Below are 23,939 nucleotides of genomic sequence, written 5' to 3'. Positions count from 1 at the left end.
TATGATACGCATGCTACCATCCAAAATTATAAAATGTAAAAACGGGAGTGCGATTAGTCACTTGGAAAAGAAACGAGCGACGAAAAAGACGAGTTGGTCCTTAAGCGAATCTTGGGATGTAAGAGATTTGGTTTATAAATTGATTTGGGAGTGATTATATAATGATGAAAATAGTAATTAAATAACAAGGCTTGAGTTTTAGGGTCTCGGGACATTAAGTTATAAATTTGAAATTAACGGATTTAAACAATCGATTTGAACGAAATAGAACTAAAAGAAATCGATTATTGATGGTTGTTAGTGTTACTCAAACTTTGTTGAGTTTAGTTTGTTTTTATTGTTACTCAAACTTTGTTGAGTTTAACATAGGGGAATTGGTTTAATGCAAGTGTGCACGATCCCGCAACTGAAAACATCAAAATGCGACTTTTACGATTGTTCGGTTTTAACGATCCGACATTCTATATTTGATCGAGTTTGGTTCCTACTTATCCAAAATGTGAAATGAAAATAAAATTAAACTAAAATCAATTTCTAAGTGGAAAACTCATGTCTTAACCAAATACAATTTAGTGTAAATGTCTAAACGGTTTTAATTGGGTGATCGGTTTAGCCGGTTCGGTGCTCGATAGAATGTCAAATCCAACCCGACTTACCTTAATGATAAAATGTATGAGATAATTCATAAAAGTCAGTAGCTTAAGCAAGTTTGAGGGTTTTATATATTAAAACTCTAAATCTCGAGTTTAAGCGAGTGTTCTGTTTAGTCGGCCCACTTGAAATGAGACCAAGTTTGGTTCCAACATGTTTAAAGCATGAGGAATATTATAAGCATCAAAATGAAACAATAACCAAAGATAAAATACACGCTTGCTTGTTTAAACATCGACTTAAGTGAAAGTTCGGTCGAAATTAGTTGCCACATATCTAAAACATAAGAACTAATAAGAAACTTAAATAAAATAGAAACTTGAAAGAAATAAAAAAAATACAAGAACCGGTCGCTTAAACATCAACTCGTATTTTTAAGCGAAGATTCGGTTAAGGTGGTTTGTTTGGTTTATTTAATCCGGAGCTTGGCATGAGACCGAATTCAGTACCAATACGCATTTAACATGAAAAATAACTACAAACTGTAGCCAAGTATTTGATGTTCGGTCTGCTTGTATATAGTTCGGTTTATTATTTTAGTCGTTTATTTTAGGAACTTCGGTACTTTATACGTGTTTATTGCATTTCAGTTCACAGGTTCTTAAAGAGACTAGTTTGGACCTGTACGAGCACGAGATGAAGACCCGGGATGTCCAGCATGTGAAAGGAGAAGGAAAAATGGTTTAGCTGGTGTAGCCACCCATGGTGCTACGCGATAGGGTGTGAAGAGGGGGCATCGCGCAGTGCCGTTTAATATTTTAAATAATTGTTGACTTTGGTCCATCGCACTACGCGATGGACCAGGAAGAAGACCCATCACGATACGCAATGGGTCCCACAGACGGGAAAGATTAGGGCTTTGATTATATTTCGTTTTGATGACCCTAATAGTCATTAAGCAGTTACCAGGCAGTTTTGAGAGCAGCAAAGGAGAAAACCATCATTCCCATTCATCTCTAGGCCATATATATGATCCATATCATCCAAATCGAAGAACGAGAGATGACGAATCACGGCTAGTCCTTTCGAGTCATACCCGGGTTGTATAGTTTGTAATTTTTCAATAGTTTACTCATGTACTCGAACAACTAATTGTAATTATCTTTTGTTAATCTATGAGTATTGATGTTTAGTATGTCCGTACATTCAGTCGGTTTAGGTTTTTGTCGATGAGAACGATTAGTTTGTCGGTTGCTATAATAATTGCTTACAGGGTTGTGTTGGCTAGTTATTTACAAGGAAGCACATAATTTCCCTTAGTTGAGTCACACTGGCAGGGACCGTTTGATAGCCAGTGCCGTGTGTTAGCGATTGTTGATGCCTACGGTTTAGCTCGTTAAACAATCTTTAGTTGACTTAGGATAATTAATCTGTTAGGTTGCATGAGGCTACTGTTAATTGCTTATTTGGATTCTCGGGTGTGATTTGTTTTGTTTATTGATTAACTCTTTGCTTAATTACTTGTTTAATATTAAACCAAATCAACTGCTAGTGTGATCAGCACTTTTGACAAGTTACTTCATAATGTTAGGAATCAGTTTCACATTGCACTGATCACATGCTCCTCGTGGTTCGACACCCTACTTAACCTAGCTTGCTTAGGTGATTAGGAACTGGATTTAATTATTTTTTACTAGATAGCGACAATCTAGCATCAGTAGTTTGTGTCTTTTTAAATGAGTATGAATAAACATTAACATCCCAAACAGGTTTAAACGAGTGTTTGGATAAAGTAGGCTCGATGCTTGATATAAATTCAAACTTAGTTACAACATGTCCACAATATAAAAATGAACTTAGAAAAACTTACAAAACAAAAATTATCAGAACTTAGAGGTTTAAACGAATAAAAATCCCAAATTTAATCAAAATAGCGTTGTAAAACTAATGTGTGCAAACGGGTGGCAAAACACCTTATGCAAATGATGTTGAATAATGGGATTTGTCCCAATAGTGTTATATGTGTTATAAGAAGTAAATAAACAGAACACACAACAAAAATCTCCCTGATTCAGATTGAAAAGCAAACAAAGGTTCTGTTTGATTTTTAAAGTTAATTTAGACCAGAACACTTAGTATGCTTGAAAAATCCGAAAATTAAGAGTGGGAGAGGAGTGAGCAACCAATAAATGAAGAAGAGGACTTGTATTTGTAAGACAAGGGTTGAGGTTGGGTCTTTAATTAGCTGGTTGGCCATAAATCAGCCCCCAACCACTTTGCATGCAATGTGGCTTATTGTTTTAAATTAAATAAAAAGTAATTAAAATATAACCAAAATAATCAAAATTTGATAATATAAAGTTTGGAAGTTGGTATATTATTTTTGGGTTGGGTGTTGATTGATTTGGATGGAAGAAACATGAGTTCGGGGCTTAAACGATCGAAAACGAACCAAAAAACAAAATCTGCTGATCTAAGGGGTAGACCGTGGCACGTGAAGGACCGAGGGTCTTCCCTCACGCCGCGCGGGGTATGGGTTTGGCTAACTTTTGGTTTTGGTAATATTGGTCCCTTTAATTCGTTTTAGGTCGATTTCGAGTATAAAATAAGCGAATTAAACACCGTTGAAGATATTAAAACAAAACGACAAGTATGAGACATGATTATAACATGAAAAAAATATATTTTAAAGGATACGAAATATTACAAAGTTTAAAGCGGGTCAGGTTTCTAGGTTTTGAAAATGACGGATGCCACATCTAAGTTGCGTGATTGGTGAGATAAAAGCGCTAAGTTTTTTTGTGGGTGAAGAATATGTCCAAGTGGCTGGGTTTGACGTGGGAAAGGTGGTGTGCGTTTAATTTTGTATAAAATGTAAGGGTGTAACGGGTGAGATAAAGGCATTGGGTGTTGTTGTTGTCATGTTGTTTCAATGTATTGGTGGACTTGACGTTTCTAGCATTTTGCTAGTTTGTGTTGATTATATGAATAATAATATATTTTTGTTGGTCCTTAAAAAAAGAAACAATAGACAAGAAAAATAAAAAAATACAAAGATGAAATCTCTTTAGTTTTGTGTACCAATTTGCTGATGTCCACCATCTTTAGCTATGTTTTTTTTTAATCTATTTTCCGCCCACATAAAAGAAGCAATTTTGATTTATTCTATGAACTTTGTAATAGAAATGTTTTTTGTTGTTGAATACTTGAATATCACGTCATTTCAAGCCCGCCGGATATCGGATGATCGCTTGCATCAATTTCTTTGTAATATTGGATCCGGCCTTGAATTTGTTTGTGAAGACTTAGAAGATCTCGGATAAAAAAAAACACGTATAGGGGTATTTTACACCATTTAGCGACTATTTGTCATAGAAATAGCAAAACCTCAAGAAGTTAGATTATGCTCATCATTTTCATCACATGTGTAATTAAGATGTAGAACATCACTAGAAGGATACACGATTATGTCTAAACACCATCAATGTGTTTATTAGCTATATGCATAATCAGTTCGGTTAATTCGTTATGCAACAATCTTCACCATTGTTTTTGGTTAATCGCTTATGGCTTAACGGAGCCATAGGCTCATATTTTGGTTCGTTCAATTGGGTTTAGGTTCGATTAATTCTGATATTTTTTATTTTGCTCACCTCAGTGGGGGAGTCATAATGAGAGTTCTCATCTACTCGTCTATAGATATCAAACAACGTTATCGCTAATCGGTTTTAAGTTATTGAATGCAAATAATATAACATGACCATATGAATTATAAAATATTTTTGTAGGGTACGTAAGTCGAACAATAATACATTCTTATGTTTATTATTTGTATTAATTAATGTTGTAAAGTATGCCCTCATGTGTCACGATTGAAGCCGCCCAACATGTGACGTACTTTATAGTTTTCCAAAGTAATCTTATTCCTGGATCTGGACATATTATATTTTGTATCCATTCAAAAAAATATTCATTTTTATAACTTGTCCACAAAACCCTACTAAGGAAACGTTTGTAAATTTTTTATTCTTAACTAACTTAACTTTCCAGGTATATTGTCCTAACGTGATATTTTAAGAGAAAAAGAGACGGTAGAGGGTTTTGGTAATCTGAGTTCTATGGACTTTTAAAAGAAGTAATCACTGGGGACCTGCTTTTAGTTGTAATAAGGGGAAAGAGACACTCATGGGTATTACACACCGGTCAATCATTTACCTCTATCTCATTTCTACCCTTAATACCCACAAACTATAAAATTATTGACAGCACATACCCAGAAGTACTCTAGAGCTTTATCAATTCATTTTAATTCTTCAATGGTCAACAATAAAACAATTTTTTGTGATAAACCTTTGACATGAATTGAAGCCATGAACTTTACCTACATGGAATGGGGTGATGTTGTCATATGGTTTGGAAGTCATGCCCCGTCCTCTCTCATAAAGGGGTGTTTTACGTCCTCTCTCATTAAGATAAAACATGGGTATGCAATTTTGTTTTCAGATAATGTAACTAATTATGTCATAGAATCTCTTAATTCACCACTAGGAATATGGAAACATTCTAAATCGTTACAACCAAGAGAGAAATAGCCTTAATTTGCCACCCGAAGATGAAAAACAATATTCTATGTGACAGACTAGAGAGAGTTAATTCATTACGCTAGAGAAATATCCTAATTCGTCATTGTTAGTGGTGTAATAGCAGATTGTATGGCAACTTTACTTACATTCTCAAAAACCAACTTATACACCTATATGATATATCTTAATTCGCCACTAGCAACTAAGAAATACTTCCATGTGACTACATTCTTTAAAAACCAACTTACACACCTATACAACCACTGAGAAATTTGGTTTGCGGGGTATACCAACCGGTACCCGCTATACCCTTTTATGGCATGGTTAGAGGTACCCGTTGGAATGCATTTACCTTGATCTTAAACTTATCTCAAAAGCCGACTAAAAGTGCTAGATATGATATACTTCTAGCAATTCTATAGTTTTAACAAATTTAATTTTCTAACATCTTCAATCTTTCATTTATTATATTTTTTAAGATTGATTATCATCATATATTAATATATTCAGTTTCAATACCGGTAAATAGTTTGAGTAATTGAACAAGTATCACCTAATACCATACTCGCCGTATAACTAATCTCATACGTAGTGCTATATTTGTCACAAATATTTCATTTTTAAATTTTCCTCCCATGCTCGTTTTTTTCCCTCAGTATTAAGAATCCTCCCATCAAGATAAATGCCACAATTTTGGTGTTGTACCAAGGTTTCATAAGTCTACTAAATTACCTAGTAATCACCTGACGATCTAAAAACTATCATTAACTCCACTATATGTAAATATTAATGAAATGGTATATATGCCACGTAATGTTTATTTTAGCTTTTAAGTGTTTAAAACCACCTTAGACTATAGAGTTTTTTATAAGACTACTTTCAATGCTACTTACGTATAGAGTTTTTTATAAGACTATTTTCAATGCTACTTACGTCTTTAACTGTCACGTCATCTGCCACATAATATCCTTACAAATCCTTGAAAACCCTAATTTCATCTCCAATCCTACAAATATTCCCACACTCTTTAATTTCCGACCACCCATTACACACAACATTTATATAAAAGTTTTTTTTTTTTAATTTACTTTGAGCCCACCTCACCTTCAAAAAGCAACAAAAACTAAAGCCCTTATGGAAGGGTTAAGTGCTAGCAAGGGCTTAATACAAGTTATGCATTGGAGATAGTCTAAATGTAATATTTGAAATAACGAACAAAGTTTAATAATGAAGTTTGACATTAGACTCACCAAAATTTAAGATAATCAGGTGATTACCCTGTTATTTCTTTTGTAATGAAATAGAATACAAACGAGCAACAAGCCGCGCCTTTTATTTGCAAGCCATATATATTTTCTAATAAACTTAAGTCTAAAGTGTTTCCAAGTACTTTGCTTAAGCAAACATTAAGATAATGTATCCTAATATAGTTGCTTGCCATGAAATAAAACCACCCCTCCTTTTGCTATTTTCATTCTCTTTTACGATATATATATGCATGTCGGTCCACCAAAAATAGGGGTGCAATTAATTTCATAGTTGCTCGAACTATGAATTTCCCTTTTCTTTTTTTAACCTATATTTTTACCGATCCTTGTTCAATCAATGTTTTTAAACGTATTTGAAAGTTGAAGCCTTTCTTGGTCAGGTTTAAGTGTCTAAAACACATCTAGGATACCTTTGATGACTAATATTATTATAATATTTAAGTTAATAACCCTTTTAAACCAAAATTTGACTACCAATTATCGACCATGACTTTGGTGCTCCTAGTTTTGGAAAAAATACTTGTCAAGTAACTTTTTACTGACTTTTAAGATAAGCAATTACAGATTGTTCCCAATTTAGTAACTTATGAGTTTACATGCTTCGAGATGATAGTTTTGCAAAGAACTATATTGTTTCCAGTTTAGTTAAAGTGAGTGGTATATTGTTCAACACGATAAAAATGTGTATAAGTTATCCCACATGAGTAGATGAACAAAGTTTTGAAGTATTTAAAAGGACAAAAAAAAATCTTGGCCCAATCACTAATTCGCCATCTTCGAGTTAAAGTCTAAAGTCCTAATTGAAGTATCGAGCATCAAAGCCTTACTGCGGTACTGCCCAAGCAGTCCGAATGAGTGAAATTGAAGGTCTAAATATTCATTATTAATTATGTTTTAAACATTTGTTTACAAATCATTCATTTTAAGGCACATGATCAATAAAATATACTTTATTATTGCAACAAAAAACCGACTTAAAAGCTCGTTAAAATAATTTTTCTTGATCACACATTTAAACTTTCTACCCAATCCCCAATTCCCCATATTTATAGATCTAGTCATCTAACCCTAATTTGGTAAATAAGACATTACCATAATAGTCATATTACAATTAGAAAATCAAACCAACTTGTCAAATAAGGCCCTTCCATATTTACCAACTTGTGAATACAGTCCGGAATTACCAACATCATTTGCGCTCAGTTATGTATGACAATTTTTATTCACCTTCATTAATATATTCATTAAAACTTTTTGGGCCCATTACGATTTGGTCTCGTTTTAATAACTTTTTGAGACTAGCACACTGTCATTCATATTTACTTTTAATTGGTTTTAGCTTGCAATATGTCCATTCATCTATGTTAAATCAAGTTTGTTTATAATGATAATTGATAAAAAAAAATAAACAAACATGAATACGTTCATTTTTTAACGATCAGAGATGCATAAGAAAGGGAAAACCCCCAAAATAGCCCATCTACAAAATGAGATTCTAATTTTATCCCCTAAACTTAATATTTTCAAAAATGGCCCTCTCTAACTCATCTTTGACCATGTATTAGGAAATCTAACGCATCTTTGACGACATGTTAGCATAACACGTCGTCAAAGACGTGTTGGATTTCCTAACACATGGTTAAAGACGCCAACACGTCGTCAAAGATGCGTTAGATTTCCTAACACATTGTTAAAGATAAGTTAGGCCTCCAAACACGTAGTCAAAGATATGTTAGCATCAAACGCGTAGTCGAAGATATGTTAGCTTTTTTGTTTTTTTTTAATATTATATTTTTATAACTAGTTTAACTTATATTTGTTTTTCTTTTATAACTTTTAATATATAAAAGTTTTATATTATTTCGAATATACCGACGAGACATGCTTACTTTTACCTACTGGCCGACATAAACTAACTCAAACTCGAGCCGTGCCAAATCAATATCGAAATATTCAATAAAATTTGACCCCGCTCGGTTTTAAATAAAAGTAAACATTTCTCGTCGGTATATTTGAAATAACATAAAATTTTATATATTAAAAGTTATAAAATAAAAATAAATATAAGTTAAACTAGTTAAAAAATATAATATTAAAAAAACAAACAAAAACGCTAACATATCTTCGACTACGCGTTTGATGCTAACATATCTTTGACTACGTGTTTGGAGGCCTAACTCATCTTTAACCATGTGTTAGGAAATCTAACGTGTTTTTAACGACGTGCTGGCGTCTTTAACCATGTGTTAGGAAATCCAACGCGTCTTTGACAACATGTTATGCTAACATGTCGTCAAAGATGCATTAGATTTCCTAATACATAGTTAAAGATGAGTTAGAGAGAGCCATTTTTAAAAATATTAAGTTTAAAGGATAAAATTGAAATCTCATTTTATAAATGGGCTATTTTAAGGATTTTTCCCATAAGAAAACCTAACCTCATTTGTGTTCAATCATTTGCTTTTTTTTTTTTTTTATATATTAATTAGGTGTAAACATGGTCAAGTCGCGGGACTCGGGAGTCGGAAAAGCGGTATGCATTTATGACCTTAGAGAAGTCAAAAGTACCATCTTCCAATCTTTTTTAATTAACGTCAATTTTGGCCTTAAAGTCAATGCCATTAATCAATTTATGGCTACTAAAATATTGTTGTTGTTTCCTTTCAAATAATGGTGACCTGTTATATCAAAAGCTTGTTTGACGAACATTTATTAATAATATCATGGTTAAAGATATATAATTTTTTTTCGTATTTATGAAAACACATGGTTGATTATATATATGCACCATCGCCAGTTAGTTTCATAGATTTTAAAGGTTATGTGTATTTGTTTATAAGATTCGGCCCAACTGATGAAAGTTATATGTTGATTTGGCATTTTGAACTGTTTGTAATAGTAGGTTTTACAGTTTGATAAAAGTTATATGAGTGGCATATGTGTCGGCACCATGTAGTTATACGCAATTATAATGGCGTATATTATAAGCAACACATAAATATGAGTAATTGTACTCGTTACATTCGTTTCATTATACCATTTACACATGTGTAATTATTAGAATTGATCATGAGTTTCTTTAAACTAAATATCTATTTACTTTTATTTTAACCACAAACTGATCACAGTAATAATTCTATGCCATTTTGTCTACAATGAAGAAAGATAACCAATTTTAAGGGATGCTTTTTCAACAAACCTTGATACCAGATTACTGGCTACGTTTGGCGTTTATTTACACATATATATATACGTATATATACGTGTGTGTGTATATATATATGTGTGTGTGTTTATATTGCTTATCCATTTTATTTTCCTATGTGTAAATTTTCATACTGATCATCCATCTTTCAAAGTGATCGTCAATTTACACATATGTAAATGCTCATATCAGTACGCCCATTGGTTATAATTTTGATTGTGTGTAAAAGCTCTTCTTAATGTTCAGCTATATAATCCAACAATTTAACAATACTTTGATACAAAAACTTTAATGTCTGATTTGGGATGTGGTTTAATAAACAAAAGATTTTGGATGTTCAGCAACAAAAGGAAGACTAAACTTAATGGCTACATGATAAGACTAAACATATACATAACCACATATTTTAAATTGAAAAAAAATCCCAATAATAAAGGTTAGACGACTATTTGTTCGGCTTATAAGGTTGGTTTTATGTTCTAAACCGTCGATCAAACGGTTAAAACTAGGTTTTCCAAACCATAAACCGGCCGTCCCAACCAATTTGAATAAGCGATTTATAAACCACCCTAGTAACTACAAACCTTTTTATTTATGAAAATTTTATAATTGTAAAAGACGTCATCAAGATGTGGGGTCCTGATTCCTGAATATGATATTTGATAGCACGATTACACGACAGTACAAAACTCAAAATCATTGAAAGTATAAATCTCAATCATAATTAGGGGTACTATGTTGTTAGAATTATTAACACTATGAAGTAATGCAAAATTTGTTATACGGAATAATGTAACCTAAACGTGTGTATATGTTGATGCCTTAACAACATTTTAGAATACAAACAAATTTGTTACATATATTACTTTTGTGTACTACATGCATGTTCAATGTCGGACCCAGAAATTTTTTTTACAAGGGTTAGTTGTCTATCACTATATATGAAACTATTTCGTTACGTTAAAATGGGGCCGCGTCACATAAAAAAATAATTTACAAATTAAAAAAAGTATGTCAATCTCGAGACGTATCGATGAAATCACGCTTGAGCCACGGCCAAAAAGCGCACTTAAGTCAATCGCGAGACGCGCTGATGAGACCATGCCTGAGCCGCGGCCCAAAAGCGCACTGTTTAATGTATGTGAAAAATATGAATAAGCTTAATAATTTTTTTATATAAAGACAGTGACGGGACCAAAAAAATTTTAACTAGTGTGTCAACATATATGTATGTGCATATATATATATGTGTGTGTATTATAGTGTAATATTTTTATGTAATATAAAAATAAGAGAATAAGATAACAAAAGAAATTAAATAAAATTTAGTTGAATTAGACAAACTTAAAAAACCATATGCTTTGCAGAAACTCAAGTAAAAGTAAAAACTTAGTATAGGTTTACGCTTAACCGTTGTTAAAAAAGTTTAGTAACAAAATACTAGTCAAATTGAAAAGGGAAAAAGACATGGAAATTGTGTAGAAAGTACTCCGACACCTATTAGGCTATTAAATACTAGTTCATCCTCAATATTTTTCTTGCCGCTGCAAATCCAGATTCACTCTAGCCGGAAAATTTTTAGGCGACAATTTCTTTTTCTCCTTTCTTATCCTTTTTTCTTCTCATTTTCTCATTATTCCACAGAGGTCGATGTCAAAATTTTTATAGTGGTAGATTGGGATTTTAACGATATCGCAAATAAAATTAGAATTTCACATGGGTCAGCTGACCCCTATGCCATAGCACTAGGTCCGCCCCTATGCATGTTCAGGACATCAGGTGTGTCATGTGTGGGAGAGAAGCATACGCCGTCAACTCAGTCATCGACAACATATATGAGTGTCTAATATATTTTCTAAAAGAATATGAACACATTACATCCGTAGACATAACCTATGTATATGTTTGTAAACACGAATGAAGAAATAAACTATTTTACAAGTGTGTAAACACATGTAAAATACACATCATTTAAACATGCATAAGGATAAAATTAGGTGCTAATAACTTGGGACCAATAAAACATAGAATGGGCCTTCCTACTCGAGTTAAAGAGCCGTCCTCATTTGTCTGATGAATATTAACTGAAACCAGCCCCTTCACAAACCTAAGACTATAGTGTTCTAGAACCTGCTACTCCACTGGTTTGGCGAGGACTAAGAGCATTCTTATCCAACCCCTCATATTATGTGAGGGGTGTTTTTATAATTTAGATAATGATTCAAGATGTTGTGAGTGAAGAGTTTTTATATTTTAGAAAAAATAGTGATTTTTCTGTATATTTGAAAAGTTACTGTTCATCCCATATAATTTTTTAATATATTTTGAAAGTGGTTGTGAGTGAAGGAAATAAAAAAGGTAATGATAAAAGGTATAAAAAGTATTATTTAATTGAAATGGAGAGAGAAAATAAAATAAGTTTTAGTGTAATTTTTGGTTTGGAGATAGGGGGTGGGATAAGAATGCTCTAACGAGTAATCAGCATTAAACGGATACGATTTTTTAATAATAATTTTCAGTTTATATATACACAAGTTCTAGTCGGAAATTACAAGTTTTAGCCGACTAGAACTGATTTTGACCATTGATCGTTCTGCTAAAAATTAGTCGGTGACAGATTCCCTATTAACCACTGAATAATCGATGCTAGCCTCGGATATTTGTAAGTGTGTCATTGTTTTTACTTGATTTTGGCTTTTTTAAAAACAACCGCTAATTGATGATGCTTGCAAAAACTAATACAAATTCACCAGTAAATTTCATCAAGTAGTTGGTACTTCTAACCCACCAAAATTATCTTTTTTGATTAAAATTAGCACCTTCACTCTTACTGTAAGATATATAAGATATGCCAAAAGAACTAAAGATGATACAAAAACACATAAGAGGGCCTCCACAGCAATCAGAATTTGAATGACTGATAAATGAGTTCCATGTAAACAAACAGGGACCTGAACAAATCACAAATAACTTTTCTATTATTGTTAATCGTCATCATGAACACCACATGCATGACAATTACGACTTTGAACACTAACATATATAAACACATACAACATACGTGTAATCCTGGGGGTATGTAGCAAGGCATTTAACGAATCAACCATGCCTCTAGCCTATTTTAAACTAACAGTCGCAGCCACTACCGGCCAAGTTATGGTTTGCCTACTCTGGACAACGTACAAAACCTATCATGAATTCATGATAAATAGGAACTTTTACAGTTATACTGAGACGGTCACCGAACAAAATTTGCAAAATATCTACCATGGCAGTTACCTCATCCATCATAAATATGCAAATTCAAATTTACCTAAGTTAAAAGCTCCTTACTTTCAAAACAAAAGGAATTAAAGCGTAAAAATAGAGGAAAAAACAGATCTACCGTCTTCCACTGAGATGCCAGAAGGTCAGATTTGAATCTTGAATGTTGAAATTAACTAGAGGCCCATTTCTTTTTTGTATTTACATAATCTGTTTTAGCTGCCACAGGTGGTAAGCTGGATAATGCCCATGAGGGTGCACTTGTTAGCCATAAAGCTTTACCAGAATCTTTGTTTTTGAAGTCTGGTCCCTTTGCATTTTTCTGTGTCAAATCAAAGATGTTATTTACATAATTACTACATGTGTGTTGACTCTGTGAGAAAGAGAGTACCTTGTCCAATCTGTTGTCCCACCATTTATTAGGATTTTCAATCAAATGCTTCCAAAATTCACCATCTACATTGCAGTCAATATACATATTATGAATACATAACGAAAATTTTGATCAGCAACTGTACATGAGTTAAAAATGTGCATACCCTTTTCGCTCTTGTTAGGTTTACTAAAGCTCTCTTTAGATTGACTAAAGCTCTTGTTAGGTTGACTAAAAAATTCTAGTTGATTAAGTCCTTGTAAAACCTCCACTGGTGTAGCTTTGTTAAGCCACCGTGCGACACCGGTGTCTTTGTGTTTGAAGTCCGGGTAATTAGGTTTCACCTGCCAAATTTAACGGGTTAAACTAAATGATTCAACTAAAATCCGAAACGAGTCAAACGTCAACCAACTGCTTAGAGTCTACCACGGTGCTTTGTAACAAAGTTTAGCATATTAATTATTTAAAAGTTTTATAAAGAATGTGTTATGGGTCAGCCCAACCTAGACAAGCCAGTTTCAAGTTTCAACCCCTGTTGACCGAACCCCTTTTTAACCCATTACACAAACCTAACAGACTAACATGAAATTCCCAGGTTTGGGTTTAGTCTAACAGGTTCGAGTCAGTTTCGTGCTGAACCCACAAACACGATTAGCTAAACGCATTGTGTTCGTGTCAACCCACCGAGTTCACAGGTTGACCCGTTTTAACTAATTTGTTTATTTTTTATGTAATAATAGTTTTATTTGGGTAAATAATTTGGAAAAACATAAAAAGTTCAAAAATGGATTGGCATAGTTTAAAACATAATTGCTTTCAAAATTAAACTTATATGTAAACTTAGAGTTTAAGAATAATAATATGCAAAAAAAAAAAAAAAAAAAAAAAACCTTTAATTTCGGGTTAAACAGGTTGCGTATTGAGTCAACCCACGATTGCATGTGCCGTGTTCGGGTTCACATGTATGACACAACTTTCGGGCTCGTTTCGTTGTAAACTTTTCGGTTTTGTGTCAGACTATCGGGTTTGACCCACCAACCCACAAACACATTTACTAAAACAGGTTTGTGTTCGTGTCAACCCGGCAGTTTTACAGATTAACCCATTTAACTCATTTGTTTATATTTTAAAATGTGCTTTATGTATTAATAAAACTACTCGACATTTTTTGTGGCAAATTTCAAAAGTTCATTTTTAGGTGGGTGTTCATGGTTCGAGTTAAAACCATGAAACTGCTCAAATCAGTCATTGGTTTGGTTTTCAAGGTCGATTTTTCTCTTTACTTCTGGTCAGTAACCGCAGCTAACGGCTGGTTTCCAGTTTATACCAAAAACCAGCCGTACAAAACGGAACCGGAACGTAAGTTTGAATATACTTTAAAGTAATTATATCATATACATCTACTTATGTATATTTTATTTTATCTATTGAGATAAAGTTTAGTTGAGCATCATTTTAATTTAAACAGAGTGGACTTCCTCGACCCACAGTGGAAGACTGGAAGTTATGGCTTTTCACTTGACAACCTATTTGACTTCCTGTACGTGTCGGTTTCTGTTAACATGTTATGGACTTTTTTTTCCTTTCATTAACATGCAACTAAACTTGGTGAATGATCAATAATAATGGCGATTTATTTATATTCTTTTTTATGCTACTTTGGATAGTGCTTTTATCTTTCTATTTAGATTATTTTGAACAACTTGTATCAAGGTTAAAAAAGCCCAAAAAGTCCAGACCATGAAACCAAAACCTTTACTAACAGTTCGGGTTTAAATTTTAATGGTTCGGTTTCAGTTTCTATTAATGAAAAGCGGTTGGTAATGGTTTGGCTCATGGTTTGACCTAAAAATCGTTAAAACCAGACCGTGAACACCCCTAAGTTAAACGGGTTGTGTTTGTGTCAACCCGCGAATACACGTGTCGTGTATGGGTTCGTGTGTGAGATGTATTGTTATACGTAGGGGTAGATTGATAGAATAATCACCAAGCCCTTGCTCTTCTTTTCACGATTATCAACCCACAGTTTGGAATTAATCAAGAGATCCCTCCATGAACCTGAAAAAATAAAACAAAATTAAAAATCATTATATCATACCCATCATCCGCGTTGTCATAACTCATAAACAAGTAAATGTAAAAGCACAGAGAAAATGCATCACATACCATAACTGCTTTGTTTATCAGCTTTACGATCAGAATGCAAATGTCTCGTTTCCTTTGAATTATAAACTGGGGAAGGTTTAGACTCAATATCCATTGTACCTTTCTGAAATATACATCAATAAAGGATTATGAAGAAACAAATAATGAACTAAAATCAAATTATTATGAGAAAATGAGATCATATACAACCTTTGACAATGCGCCCTGCTGCAAAGATATGAAGTCAGGTTCCTTCAATGACATCTTAGTAGGCAGCTCGTCTGGAGTAGAGATTTTCTTTGATTGAGAATTTTGCACAAAATTGATTGTATTCGCCATCACCTGTATATTTATATGCACTTAGAATAAAATTATTTTTAAACCTAAACCTGATTTACCGCTGTACCTGGACATTAGCTTGAACTTCACTTAATTTAAATGGTGGGACATCGACACTTAAATGACCAGCGACATGCACATAATCTTTTTCCTTCAGATGACACATTGCAATATGTGCCAGATCACCTTCAAATATTACTGGAATCCTGTATTACATAAAAAACAAGGAACAAATAAATAGAAAACTACGAGAAACAAAACAGTCAAGAAATGTTACACAAACACCAGCAATATAATTCAGATCAGAGGTGCACAAAAAACCGGTCTCTCAAGTCTCAACTCAATCCAACCCAAACCGGTTTAAAGCATTCTCTATTGAAATTGGTCCCAATCCGGTTAACCCAAACTGACCAGGTCAAAAAAAGTCCAAAACCGGATCATAACCCCCTAAAACCCCGCCAGAACCCAAACAGGTGATGACTTTGGAACAAGTTTGTGCACCTCTACTACAGATAAAATCATATGTATAGTCACAATAGTCATTCACATACAATGTGCATGATGTATAAACATGAAAAGCGTGCATATCTTCAAGTGAAACTTAGAAATCTGGTTGAACCTATTAAAGCTCTTTTTGGTCCACACTTAGGCTTTTTGTTGTAACCCGAGTCTTTTTTGAATGCAAAGTTTTATAACCTTAGTAATGTTAGCTCAAAAAAGCTTTAGATCATCATACCTAGATTTTTGTTGCAAACACAAAGTTCTCTCTATAAAACATTGTAGTTTGTAACACTGAGGGATTTTGTAGGCCTGTAAACGAACCCAATGTTCATTTTCATTTATGTTTGTTCAGGAAGTTCGTTTACAGGCCTACAAAAATTGGGTTTGTTCATTTATTGCGTTCTTTTAAATTTTATCAAGTACATAAGTTACTTAGTCATATATAAATATAAACAAGCACGAACACAAACATGCTAATTTCGTGCTATTTAATCTTATATAAATAAATTAGCACATGAACATAAAAACGTGTTGAATTATTTCAGTTAAAGTTTAATGAACTATCACGAACACGCACTGTTCATGTTTTTTCAGTTTATTAGCAGACCTAAGATTTTGGATGATTTCTAGCTTTTAAAATGCAAAATAAAACACAATATGAGACCTAAAGTAGTTTCCTTTTTTTTTTTGGCTACATATTTTAGTTCCTTTATAAGTAAATGTAATAATATAATTATAATTACCAAAACGACGTCGGAGAAGTGGATGAGTCATCATCATCTTGGGATATGATAGTGCCGGCCCAGCATTTACCGTCAGGAGAAGCTTCGAACTGAACCGGAATCTTAACCCGGCCGATCAAATTAACGGAGTTAACCACCTTGGCCTGCCACGGAATCTCGCTAGGTTTAGGCCACGTCACTGCGGCGTTTAAAGTCGTGGGCGGTGGTGCCCTAGCACTAGCTTTGGAGACCCTGAGAGTGGGTTTACGAGTAGTAGTAGTACTATAGAAAGAAGCCTGTGAGGAGGAGAAGGAGAAGGAGAAGGAGAGGTAGAGGTATCGTTGGACGGTGATTGCTCGGCGGATGGAGTTCATGACGGCAGCCGGAGGAGACTGAAATTGGGGCTCAACGATATTTTTAAAATCCTCTCCAAATTTAGCCCATGCTTCTTTGCTTTTTTACAAATTATATCACACTAACACCTAATATCTGGTTAAATATTATTTGTTCGTTTTAAGTTTATTTCCGTCTTTTGCATATATTCATTTACGTTTCTTCATATATGTTTGTGAAATGTCCGTTTAAATTACCAAGGAGCAAGCAGGAACATGTTCATTTTTAAGCAAACGAACATGAGTATTTGTCCAATTAACTGTTCGTGTCCATGCACAAATGCTCGTTTAAAGTTAAGTGAACGAATACGAACATGTCCTTATTCGTGTCCGTTAGGTTCGTTTACAGACCTATTCTTTTACGAAGGTAAGATTGGTTATTATATTAAAAAATATATATTATGGGTAATACGACAACATGAGATGTAGTATGGTTGTAAGGTGTCTTTTGTGTTTCTTAGAAGTGGAGGGTTCTTATCTTGCAAAGTGTAAAGGGGTGTTTGGCCTAGCTTATTTAACCATGTTTATCGCTTTTTTAGCTTTTTTTTTACAAAATAAGTTTAGTTTGGTGTTTGTTTTTAACTTTTTAAGCTTATGCTTATAGGCTTATATAAGCTTATTTGAAGATGGTTTTGTAACTTATTTGAAGAAGCTTATTTGTGTTAAGGTGCAAGTTATTCATTAATTGATTCTTGTTCATATACAGTTCGAACAATCTATGGGGTATTAGGCATAAAAATTTGGATATTTATAGAAGGTAGATAATGATGGTTGATTAATAATTATTGAAGCAACTTATTACTGTTTTGGTCAAAAATTAACAAAGGTGATTTTGCAACCAAATTAGTAAATGGGACTTGGTGCTTGGTTAAAATGAATGTAAAATTGCTAGAACACAGAGATTTGTTACGAGGAAAAAACTCGTTATCCTGAGGATAACAAGAAAAAAACCCCGGGTGTCGAAAACTATCACCACCTGTTTATTAATAACAAAATCGGTTACAAGTGGTGGAGCTTCAACTGGATCGTGATTACAGAGTGCGAGTACTAGGAAGTCTCGTGTGATAAAGTGTGCGTTATGATCCGAGTGTTGCTCTATTTATATACAAAATTAAGTCTAACTACCATGCCTATAATTTAGGAAATAATAGACTAAATCCAATCAGCCGTTAATCCCTTCATTTAGCACGTTTCCTTTTTGAGCACGTCCTATTAACTGCAAGTCCGAGTCTTCAAGGAATCATCATAAATCTCTTGACCTGGTAAAAAAGGAAAGATGACGAACAATTTGTTAGTGATACAATAGATCTAGGATACATATTACCTTGGAGGATACCATATTCTGGAATTATCCTGAACATATTGCTTGTCTAAGATACAGAAAATCCGAGCCCTAACAATTGCCCCCAAAATTAACAGCGGTTGAAATGGATTACAGCTGTAAATTTTTGAATTTTAAATTTCGCCGCTTGTGTAGATTAAGAGCACGTGTCAACCATCCGTGTCCATATTAAACCCTTAGATATCTCTATATTTATCCAAGATAAATATTTCCCAAATCACCGGATCGTCTTAATAGGTAATTTTCTCAACTTCTCTGATCTTTCATATTCTATAATCATGAGTCCAAAGCTTCGTACTTCTGGTATTGAAGATTTTGTGTCACAAAATCTTCTCGCAAGCCTTGCGAGTGAAATATGTACCTTTAGCGATACCGACATTATGAATCTGTAGTCTCGGGGCTGTTTCCCTCCGGGAACTGTTTTTAGACCATTCGATGCTGCCGTTTCTTCTGATCTTGTTTCAAAAACCTAGATCTGTTTTCCATACTTGCCGTTTAAAATCGGCTTTTCTTATCCTTTCCCGGCCTTTACCTCCGATTTCTTCACCAGAAACGGCCTTAGCTTTGCCCAAACCATGCCCATGGTTTGGAGGACCTTGTTTGTTTTGGAAATATTAATCGCTGACCATGCCATTGACTTCAGCCTTTCTGAACTTGCTTTTGTGTATGACCTTCGCAGCCATGATTCCTCAAGATACCTTCTCAAAACCAAATCTGACCGGACCCCACTCGTCTTGAGAAATACCCAAAATAACGACCAGCGGAAGAAACAGTTCTTTTTTGTTAAGAGAGATTCCCTTCCGAAAACCTTCCATACCTTTGGGTGACCAAAAGTAGGATACATTATCTTGACGTCATATGCTGATATGTCTGTAACTGATATGTTTTATCTTGTTTTCTTGCAGCCTTGAGGTTCTTTGAGATTATGCCTCCCAGCAAAGCGATCGAGAGCAAGCTAAACTCTTTTTACCTCATCGACGAGGAAGAGAGGACCTTTTACTTCCAGTCGGCCATTCAAGAACCATCCCAGTCATCAGGCTCCGCTATGTCTGGTAAGAAGTATTGACATGTTAGTTAAAAATTTAAGGATCAGAGATACTAACCTGCGTTTTCCTTGTAGGCAAATCTGCTCCTATTTTCATTCTTGACGACATTGATAGTATGGTCTACATCCGTAGCACCAAGAAGAAGGAAGTCGTTCCTGTTATCTAGCCAAAGCCCGAAAGCAGTCGAGCTAAGGCCCCCAAGAAAAGAAAGACCCAAGAAGTTTCCAACTCTTCTCCGACTTGCAACCTTGAGTTCAATAAGGTATGTCTTCTTATCATATCCTCTTATTTTGAAGATAATGTATGCTGAGGATAATTTGTTTTGAGCAGGAACTAGAGCAGCTATCCTCCAGCTTTAATGATCTACACTATGAGCTCCTTGATGCCAACACTCGTATTGCTGAGATGCTGAATATTGGAACCGCTAAAACAAATCTTCTTGACAAGAAAACTAAGGAGATCGAAGACTTGAAGCAGGAGCTTGCGCTGGCCAAGAAGGAACTCGTTCACCAAGAAGCGGATCGTTTGGTGCAGATCCAAGAGGTTACTGAGGGAGCAAAGAGGTCTGCTGCTATTTGCATCTTCCAATCCCGCCTTCGTATGGCAAAGGAGGCCCAAGATGCTGGTCTTGATACTCCCTTTTGGGATGTAACTTCTTGGAAGAAGGTGTTAGCCGAGTTGACTGGGGAAAATGTGGAGGAAGTGGGTCCGAGTGAAGTGGAGAAGGTAGTTGGTGAGGCTGTGGAGGTGGCGATTAAGGATGCGGTGAAGGCAGCTGATGGTGGCGAACAGTTGGGCGATGAGGGCGAAAAAGACAAGGTCTGAGCCCACTTTTTTAATGCTTGTGTGGTGTTGATGTTGGTTTGTAATGGTTTGTTGAACAATTTACTTTTCAGTATTTAAACAATTATGCTTAGGATAATAGGATACATGGGTGGAGGGATATTGACTTTTCAAGACGAAGCCCATGTTATCTTGACTTTTAAACATCCAGCAATGCTTGGGTGGAGGGATCTTCCACTTGTTGAAGACGAAGCCCTTGCATTGTCTTTTTATCTATCTGCACTTAATGTTAGTAATGACATAACCCTTTGGTTTTAGCATTGTGTTCTGTATGTATGTTAATTTGGATAATTTGTCTAAGTATGTTTTGATTAGAGAATGTTCATGAAATATTCTTAAGTTTTTGAAATAGAGTATCTTAAGGATAAGGTATCCTGAACATACTTCTTAAATTAACCATACTTCAGAATAAAATATTTTGAGGATTGTATCTCTAGAATATATGTTTTGAAACCCTATTATATATTAAGATGAAATAACTTTAAGGACAGTATATCCTCAAGTCTTGTGTAAATATGATTTGTCACAATTAAACCAAAAGATTATGTCTTGAAAGATAAAATATGTAAAAAGACTAAGTGTAAAGAGTACCTTTGTGGAGAACATTTATGAACTCAACAAGTTTACCTACGATGTCCCCAACTGTTGATCTTTTTAAGTATCATGCTTCTGGAATTTTGCTAAGTTAAGAACAACTCAGTAATGTCTCTACCCTTACTGACCTGGCCGATCTCCGATCTGTCAAAACAATGTTAGATAATTCTGGCGGTAAAGCCCATTTACTGGCGATAAAGCCCATTTACTGGCGATAAAGCCTTTTTATTGGCGATAAAGTTTTTTTTCTGGCGACAAAGCCATTACTTGAGAGACTTGAAAATGTCTAAACCTTAGATAAAATTGGAGAAAGTCCCAAACATGTGGACATGAAAATGCCGAAACTTTAGATAACATGAAAATGTTATAAACCTTAGATAACATGAAAATGTTATAAACCATATGTGTGAAACGTCTGCCACTTATCTTGAGGATCCGACTTATAGCCAACAAAAAATGGATTATCAGCTGGTCTGGTCCGCCTGCCTCGAACTATACTTGGTCATCGTGCGCTCCAGGCGGGGTGTTACCCAATTCGTGAGAAAGGTGAAGACCTTTAAACCTTAAGGGATATCAGGGATATCATGTTCGTATGGGAGGTGATCAACCTCTAACTGTTGTCAAGATAACGTATCCTTAGGATAACTTCAAAACACTAAACTCTTAATGAGGGGTGGGTGTTAGCCTGACTAACACCCCTCCGATGCTTAAGGCAGTAAACTTGATAAAGAAATAATAAAATTTTTAAATATTAAACAATGTAAAAGTAGATCAGAGAACATGCCTTTATCCTAAGATGTTGAGGATTTAAACATACCATAGGATACTAGCAAAAATATGCTTTAAGATAGATAGCATTCCAAGCCCTTGGTATAGGAACACCCTCCATAGTGATAAATCTGTAGGCCCCTTTGCCTGCTTCTGAATCGATCAAGTAAGGACCTTCCCACTTTGGAGCTAGCTTTCCATCTGCTGGGTTAGTGATATTCTTGAATGCCTTTCTGAACACCACGTCCCCTACTTGGAATCTTCGAAGTCGAATGCTCTTGTTGTAGAACCTGGCTATTCGTTGTTGAAACGCTGCCATTCTGATTTTGGCAAGGTCTCTGAGTTCATCAATAATGTCAAGGTCTTCAGTGAGGCTTTGTTTGTTGGACTCAGTATCTTGGATGCTGGTTCTTGCTGTGGGGATCACCATCTATGTAGGGATAACAACTTCAGTTCCAAACACCAAAGAGAAATGTGTTTGACCCGTTGCATTTTTTGAAGTGGTCCGATCAGCCTACAATACAAATGGTAGTTCTTCAGCCCATTTTCCCTTCTTGGATCCCAACTTCTTCTTTAACTTGTTGATGATAATCTTGTTACTAGACTCTGCTTGACCATTGGCTTGAGGGTGTATTGGAGTTGAAGTTACCATCTTGATTCCCCAACTTTCACAAAAGTTGGTTGTTCTACAACCGATGAACTGTGATCCATTGTCACAAACGATCTCTGCCGGGATACCAAATCTTGTCAGGATATTGCGTTTGATAAATGAGATCACATCCTTCTCTTTAACTTGAACAAACGCCTCAGCTTCGATCCATTTGGAGAAGTAATCTGTCATGGCAAGCATAAAGACTTTTCCACCAGGAGCCTTGGGCAGCTTTCCCACAATATCCATTCCCCATTTCATGAATGGCCACAGGGATATAATAGGATGTAATGGTTCAGCTGGTTGATGAAATATGTTGCTGTGTCTTTGACAAGTATCACATTTCCTGGAGAAATTCATTGCATCTTTCTTCATTGTTGGCCAGAAGTAACCTGTACTCAGTATCTTGGATACTAAGGCTCTGCCCCCAGTGTGGTTTCCGCAATCACCTTCATGTATGTCTTTGAGGACTTCTTGTGCTTCATGTTATTCCAAGCATCTCAAGTATGGACCTGCAAATGACTTTCTATATAAAACATTATTTAGGATAATATGCCGGGTTACCTTCATTCGAAAGGCTCTGGGATTTTCTCCTTCTGGGATCTCGTTATCTTGAATATACCGTATTATGGGACTAGTCCAAGATACTGGATCGTCTTCAGGTTTTGAAGTCTCCATGATTTCGTGGTTCTCCTTTGTTGCTGGAGCCAGGATATGCACGATGGGTATCTTGATATCATCTGTATCTTGAGAGCTGATGCTAAATTTGCTAAGGCATCTGCTTCAGTGTTCTCTTCTCTTGGTACCTGTACTATATCAATGTTTCAAAATACATAGCTAATTGCTTAACTATTTCTAAATATTTTGCTAAGTTTTCTGCATTTATTGCATAAGAGCCATTAAAATGGTTAGCTAATAATAATGAATCAACATAAACTTGAAGATACCTGACCTTCATATCCTTAGCTAATTGTAAACCAGCTATTAAGGCCCCATATTCAGCTTCATTATTAGTAGCCTAAAATTCACAAGATATAGATAGAGGTACAATGTCCCCCTGTGGCGATTTTAGCAGGATACCTAGACCTGTTCCTCTTATGTTGGAGGCACCATCGGTATGAAAGGTCCAATTCTCCTTGACCTCCAACTGCTGAACTTCTTTTTCTACTTCTACAAGTACATCCTGGCTAAAATCAGCCACAAAGTCGGCAAGCGCCTGAGATTTGATGGTTGTCCTTGGTTCATACACAATATCGTATGCACTAAGTTTTACAGCCCACTTTGCCATCCTACCTGACATTTCTGGTTTTCTCA

The 23,939-nt window shown here is 34.9% G+C and overlaps 1 protein-coding gene across 1 annotated transcript; it reads right to left on the bottom strand.

The window, feature by feature from the left end:
- Positions 1-12,999: 12,999 nt before the first annotated feature.
- On the bottom strand, positions 13,000-17,365 carry LOC143568123 (protein OSB2, chloroplastic-like). The gene is made up of 8 exons (XM_077054357.1): positions 17,013-17,365; positions 15,836-15,974; positions 15,652-15,771; positions 15,451-15,532; positions 15,272-15,342; positions 13,451-13,628; positions 13,303-13,367; positions 13,000-13,233 (listed from the first exon to the last, which is right to left on the bottom strand). Exons 1-8 carry the CDS (start codon positions 17,363-17,365, stop codon positions 13,084-13,086), a joined length of 1,158 nt encoding a protein of 385 aa, XP_076910472.1. The 3' UTR covers positions 13,000-13,083.
- Between the last annotated feature and the right edge of the window lie 6,574 nt (positions 17,366-23,939).

Source organism: Bidens hawaiensis, unplaced genomic scaffold, assembly GCF_021521415.1.
Source record: "Bidens hawaiensis isolate Kalapana, Puna unplaced genomic scaffold, B.hawaiensis_p1.1 tig00023812_1, whole genome shotgun sequence".
NCBI lineage: Eukaryota > Viridiplantae > Streptophyta > Magnoliopsida > Asterales > Asteraceae > Bidens > Bidens hawaiensis.
Note: the sequence above shows the minus strand (reverse complement) of the source record. Positions and strands in the feature narration are given on the sequence as shown.